The following is a 7,221-nucleotide window of genomic DNA, read 5'->3' as shown; positions in this document are numbered from 1 at the left end:
ACCAAGTACAGCTTTGGTGATCATGGTGATTAGAAACTCTTTCACCAAGCTAAGGTATCCCCACTCAGAAAGGGATATTTACTGTATATATATATATATATATATATATATATATATATATATATATATATATATATATATATATATATATATACATAAGGGTGTACATTTATAGATGAAAATCAAAAATATGTCATGAACAAATATAAACAATGTTCTACCTGATACTGGCCTCAAACCCTAATCTCTTCAAATGAAAGGCAATGTTGCTGTAATTCATGCCACCATGAAGCTGAAAAAAAAGCTAAGAACTTAATTTCTAACTGCGTTTCAGAATTTACTTGGTGACACTGATGTCTTTCATGCTAGCAAATATGGTTCGGGAATTTTGATAAGACTCCCTGGTATGGATGACTTTGTTCTCACTAGGTATACATTTAGTACTTAGGTTCCTACTTCTTTTAGAGCCTCTTGTGGCATGATTGATAGCGACATTGTTTTTCATTTGAAAGACCAAGGTTCGATCCCAATATTAGGTAGAAATTTATCTACATACATATACATGCACAAATATATAATCTGGATATATATATATATATATATATATATATATATATATTGTATATACAGTATATATATATATATATATATATATATATATATATATATATATATATATATGTATACATATACAATATATATGTATATATATATATATATATATATATATATATATATATATATATATATATATATATACTCAGTCTTATGAATTGACCTGATTTCATAGACTGTCAGAAAAGGATGAAAGATAATGCTTATAATAGCAGAAATGAATTTATTATAAAGTTATGATACATTTCAAAGAAATTAAAATCTATCTTAAGTTAACCAGAGATAGAAGCCTGTTTCCTCACAAACTCTTAACTTTCAATGTTCATAAAAGTATTCATGAAAATACAGATATTAATGTCATACAGTTGGACAGAGAAATTCCTGGCACACCTAGCTCTCATGAAATGCACCCTGTCACTTCCTTACTGCGCAGCGAGTAACCAAACAGCTACTGCATGGATAGATGGCAGAAAGCGGGTGACCGGGTGCAATTCTTGAGAACAAGGTGAGCCATGAATTTTCTGTGTCTAGGTGTATATTTCTAAACATTAACCTTTAATTTATTAGTTTTACAAATTATTCTTAGAATTAAAGGGATAAAGAGCTTCCAGAAGGAATAAAGTCCCCTAGACTCATACTTATTTAAAAAAAAAAAAAGGAGCACAGTAAATATCAACAAGATCAGAACCAAGTTTTATCTAAAATAATTCATTAAACTTACTGTAAAAAAAAGAATAGTTTAAATATTAGCAGAAACAGTAGTAAGAGACCAGAATAAGCGCGGAAATAAGGCTAGAAGAGACCCTTTAGATATGGTAAGCAGCTCTTCTAGGATAAGGACACTCCAAAATTAGGCCATTGTTCTCTAGTCTTGGGTAGTGCCATAGCCTCTATACTATGGTCTTTCACTGCCTTGGGTTAGGGTTCTTTTGCTTGAGCGTACCCTCAAGCTCTCTATTTCTATTTCCTTATTTCCTTTTTTCACTGGGCTATTTTCCCTGTTGGAGCCTTTGAGCTTATAGCATCCTACTTTTCCAACTAGGGTTGAAGCTTAGCAAGCAGTAATAATAATAATAATAATAATAATAATAATAATAATAATAATAATAATAATAATAATAATAATAATAATAATTTTCAAGGCATCACGCTTCAGGAATCAACCGACTGGTTAACCGAGCTGTGTATTTGACTGACTTCCGTCTTGGGGTCGTAAGTGGCGTAGGATGTACTCAGAGGCTTGTAGATGGTGCCCCTCACGTGGTGCAACGTACGACCAACTTGGTTTTTCACCTGCATCAAAAATAAGAAAGAAACAAGTTGAATAGATTACGCTCACTGATTTTTATTATGTACTTGAATTGGGAAGGAAATTATCTTATATAGTCTCATATGGATGAACAATACAGACCAATGATTAATAATCCAATAATTATATATACGTTACTACTCTTCTTTCTCTTTGCTTGTCTTCTTTGGCCATGAGGTAGAAAATTACATTAGGTTGAATGTCCCAATGAATTTTCCATTGGAAAAAAAGCTGCCTGTAACCAAATACTATATTTTACAATGCCCCCTGAATGTGCTACAACCACCTATGGGTAGGGAGTGTGGTTCATGCAAGGACAGTGAATCCAATGGCGAGTTAGACTAACAGAGTCTATGGCTGTTATTTTAAGAAAACGGTGGAAATAAAGAAAATTTTCTGTTTTTTTAATAGTTTGGAAATTTCATAACAAACTTAACCAGTAGGCAGTAAAACAGCAAGATAAAATAGCATCGTACCACTGATGGAGAATGTAGATTTAGACCTATTGAATGGAAAATTTTAAAGGAAAAAAAAAAACAGAACACTTAAACAACATATGTGTGTGGGTGTATTCATAGTGTAGACGCATGCATGAATTGCTATAATTGCGTTGATATGCACAAAACCACTTGCGTATATAACTGACCTCTTGATTGAGATAACAGTAAACGATTGCCACGTATAGACCCTGGAGGCCATCAACAGCCGTAGCCACGAACGAATACACCTGGAAAAAGCGTTTAAACTGATAAATATGGAACAATCTATACCTAAACCTGTAGAACTTAGAAAACATATATGATTCAGTTGTTTTATGTATTCCTATAGTTTATGTTACCACAATTGTATTATGTATCCAATGATTTGTACACATCTATGCAGAATCTGCTATTGCTTACATGCATTCCTATACACGGTGTTGTGTAAGGTGGCACAACGAATGTGATGAAAAACTGTAGTCCAAACATAGGCAGTAGAAACATGGTAGCTTTAACAGCCCTCCTAAAATAAGTGGAAAACATATTTAATTGATCTTGTTGTGGTTTTAGTTAATCAACAAGTAATGCATATAAACATTACCGACAAGCTTTAGTCCTAAGATTTTCCACTCGTTATTCCAAATGTAATACAAATGACAAATTGCTTTTCATTTAAAATGGTCTTTTCATTTCATCTGCGTGGTTTTACATTCAAAATTCATTGCATTTAGTCCCGAAACTATAAGCGAGATTGGCATTCTACATTCCAGAAATTGTATAACATTTCTTCATCGAAATTAAAGAAGAATTTCTTGAGGTTCTTGGCAACTATTTTAACTCATATATATACTCATAGATATCTATGGTAGGATATCTATGCCTATACTCACTTATTAGCCACTGCTCCGTCGTCAGTTACACTTTTCATTTGAGTTAACAGAACTCTTGTCATATTTGCCAGCAGTATAGTATTTATCTGAAAGAGAATCATCACCGAATGGTACGATAATGAAAATAATAAATTCTGTTGGCTGGAAAATAGTTGCCCTTTAATATTTTGTCCATATTTACCAAGTTATTTAACTTTGCTCAGATAACCAAATTAATGATCAAAGTGTAATAAATAATTCAAACAACTACATAAAAAATAACTTACCACTAAGATAACGAGTTTCGGAAGTTCTGTTATGAGATAAAGATGGCGGTCATCGCCGTGTTGATCTCCCAGCCAGCACTGATAGTCTTCGAGTAGTGCACGACTTATCGCCCAGGAACTGCACAAAACAACCGGAGGAACTGTGAAGAGAGCCATCATTGATAAACTCTTGTAAATGAATAGGTAAGTATGATATTTCCATAGAAAATAACATATGACCAACTAGGAATAGCAAGCGTAGAACGACGCAGGGATAGACAACTTCTCACGTAGTAAACACTGTCTAGGTCTCGATTGGTTTAGTGTACACCGTGAAATTGTTGGTGTTTGGATTTAAGCGTACAGTTATGATAGGTCACAGTTTACGGGAATATAAACAGCTTACTGTTACGAAGGCTTACAACGTTATGATAACGGTTTCATTGGTTGTAACAACTCCAGAGTTAGGTTATTAGCCTAGCACACTGTCTAGGAGTACTGGCCTAACCTAGGTGACAGTAAAGCACCACGGGCATAGAATTGTTCACATTTCTATAGAATTAATGACATTATGCTTAGGCTGTGTAAATAACTAGATCTAAGATATACTCGTTTTATGCTATGCATTAGAGCTTGCTTTCTGGACGATAAAACGGATTCATTTGGAAATTGGAAGTATTTTGGCGCCATTTTCAACTTTTTAAACTTTAGTCTACAGCCATCGACCAGCTTTTCCGGTAAGTCGTTCAAGAACCTGGATACATAAATAGAGAGTAAAAGATTTATAATACATATGGGGGATTTTTGAACATTTTTTATCTGTTTTCTACTTAATTGCTTGTTTTGTGTCGGTTTTTTGTTATTGGGAGTTGAGTGTTCATAATTTTGGCTTTGCACATTTCCCACAGGTTACCCACCAATGGTATAGCTTCCTAAGTTCCTAACTTAACTCAAGGGCGTTAAGCATTTAAATTATGCATAAAAGAATGTACTTATTTACTTAAGCTTTTAATTATAGTTTTTTTTCTTAATCAGCTTTATTTGCTACACTTTTGACGGAACAGAATGATTATGTCGGTTTCAGTAGGTGGTCTTTGTCCCATATTTTGTATCCTAAACTATCTTGGCGTATTCGAATCGACAAATATCCGTCTGCGATCGAAAACCCGAGGAAATATCACGTAGAAAGGATTTATTAGAGCGAAATTCGTATGAATATCACAATTAGTAAGTAGTGTGTATCTTACGCGAATCAAGAATTTTTTTTTTCATACGATTTATAGTTAAATGCACATTTGAAACACGAAATGTGTAAAATTTTCTCATGAATTTATTGTTTAACGTAAAAATACATCGAAATAAAACCTGCAAATTTAGTTGGATAGATCCTATGCAACCTTCCCGTTACCCGTAAACTAACCTATTTTAGGACGTTTCGCCACACCCATGATGTACTGAGATCTATACTACCCCGAATTTGTAAGTGGAGAAATATTGTTAATATCTAAGGATCTGTATTTGGGGGTGTTCAAATGCAATGAAAAAAATTAACAATAGTTTAAACATTTTAATTTTAATAAAATCAGGAACACTTCGTCACCTTTTCTTTGCCTCGCTGCCCAGATTTGAAATTTCCTAGCAGCCTTCGTGTTCCCGACTTAGTCTCCATTAGAGTACTCTAGTCTCTCCCACCTTCATCAGGCTGATACCTCCCGTTGATTCTTTGCCTCCACTGCCCAGCTTTGACACTCCATATGCGCCTTCGTATTCCCGACATACAGTAGTCTCCCCTAGAGTACTCTAGTCTCCCCCCCCCCACCTTCATTAGGCAGATACCTCCCGTTGATTTTTATTTAACTTAAGGAATAAAAGGTAATTTTAATATGCACTAACCCCATCCTACGAGGACGTACACGTAGGTCTTGCCTCTCCCGGAGAAGGCGGCCACGATGAGACGGTGCAAGTACAGGCTCTCGGACAGCATCCAACTCCAGACGGCAACACTGAAGACCTTCGTCAGGTAGACCAATAACTTGCAACCTGCTGTGTTGTTGTCCATCAGCGTGTTGGTCTAGGGAGTAGACATGACATTTTTTTTATTTATTAATTACTAGTGTACGTGACCCGTCAAAGAATGACGGCTAGGCCTAGATATTTAGATAGATATGCACACACGCAAATTCAACGCTTCACAACCTCTCCCCTTTCTGAATTATTACATGGCAGTTTCGGTAACTTGTGGGAGATTGTCATTTCCGAGTGGTTGATGCTTAGCGTGACAGGAAAGAAATATATATATATATATATATATATATATATATATATATATATATATATATATATATATATATATATATATATATATATATATATATGCGTAAAAATCACAGGAAAACGTGATGCTCAGATGCAGAAGAACCACAGGGAAAATGAAAATACGAAATATACAATAAAGTCCTGACTAGTTTCGTGATACTTCCTCAGAGTCCTCTGAGGAAGTATCACGAAATTAGTCAGGACTTTATTGTATATTTCGTATTTTCATTTTCCCTGTGGTTCTTCTGCATATATATATATATATATATATATATATATATATATATATATATATATATATATATATGTGTGTGTATATATATATACATATACATATAAATATATGTATATATATATATACATATACACCAGTATAAAAAAATTCCTTATATATATATATATATATATATATATATATATATATATATATATATATATATATTTATATATAAGGGAAAAAGTTTATACTGGTATCTTATTTTTTATTATACAGGGGAGATTTTTTATATTGGTATCTTATCTAAATTTATAATTAGTTAATGTGTTTCCTATTTAGGTTTGAAAACACAAATCTCAGTCATATTTCAGGTAAATCTTTTTGAAAATATCTCAAGATTCATTTCGTAAGAATATGAATAATAAAATCTCTATTTAAATCTCACCTCTGTGTATTCGGGGATCCTTAGAACAGCCACATCGAGGAGACTGAAAAAGGCCTTGAAGAAAAGGGCCCAAAATAGGTTGAGGTGTAAGAGGAATCTCTGAGCTCGAAGTGGCCTGATGAGGAATACAGTAAATTTGTTAGCTGTGTATCCATCTTTATATATGTATATATAATATATATATATATATATATATATATATATATATATATACATACATACATACATACTGTACATATGATATATATGTACGTGATGTAACCTTGTACATATATATATATATATATGTGTGTGTGTGCGTGTGTGTATATATATACACATTTATATGCATATATATATATATATATATATATATATATATATATATATATATATATATATATATATATGGCTATTTATATATACATATAATTGTGTATGTTTTGAAAGTTACTAGCAGTTTATAAATTACATATAAAATTTGTACATAAAAGTGTCTCGAACAGTGAAGTAAATCAATATAGCATATGTTCAACTCTTGAGTGGGGGAGCTATCAGTAAATACAAGTACTACACTCCAATGGGGCAGACTTCCTTTGCTAGGACTGGAACATATACAAATTTAGGTTATTATATTTTAATCGGTTATTCCTGGTTCAAGACCTGGATTATCCTTTTATTCTTTATAGTGAAACTATGTTTATGTGCGACTTTTAGATTAGCAAC

The 7,221-nt window shown here is 32.8% G+C and overlaps 1 protein-coding gene across 1 annotated transcript in view; it reads right to left on the bottom strand.

The window, feature by feature from the left end:
• Positions 1 to 1,613: 1,613 nt before the first annotated feature.
• The window catches only part of LOC137627523 (corticotropin-releasing factor receptor 1-like), a 13,094-nt gene continuing 7,486 nt past the window's right edge, over positions 1,614 to 7,221 (bottom strand). Inside the window, exons 6-12 of the mRNA XM_068358613.1 lie at positions 6,517 to 6,631; positions 5,432 to 5,609; positions 3,560 to 3,699; positions 3,294 to 3,379; positions 2,824 to 2,926; positions 2,571 to 2,651; positions 1,614 to 1,908 (exon numbers count right to left, since the gene is read on the bottom strand). Of these exons, the coding sequence (XP_068214714.1) occupies positions 1,768 to 1,908; positions 2,571 to 2,651; positions 2,824 to 2,926; positions 3,294 to 3,379; positions 3,560 to 3,699; positions 5,432 to 5,609; positions 6,517 to 6,631 (844 nt within the window). The 3' untranslated portion in view covers positions 1,614 to 1,767. The remainder of the gene's footprint in view (positions 1,909 to 2,570; positions 2,652 to 2,823; positions 2,927 to 3,293; positions 3,380 to 3,559; positions 3,700 to 5,431; positions 5,610 to 6,516; positions 6,632 to 7,221) is intronic.

This window comes from Palaemon carinicauda, chromosome 35, assembly GCF_036898095.1.
Source record: "Palaemon carinicauda isolate YSFRI2023 chromosome 35, ASM3689809v2, whole genome shotgun sequence".
Classification (NCBI taxonomy): Eukaryota; Metazoa; Arthropoda; class Malacostraca; order Decapoda; family Palaemonidae; genus Palaemon; species Palaemon carinicauda.
This window is presented reverse-complemented; position numbering and strand designations above follow the sequence as displayed.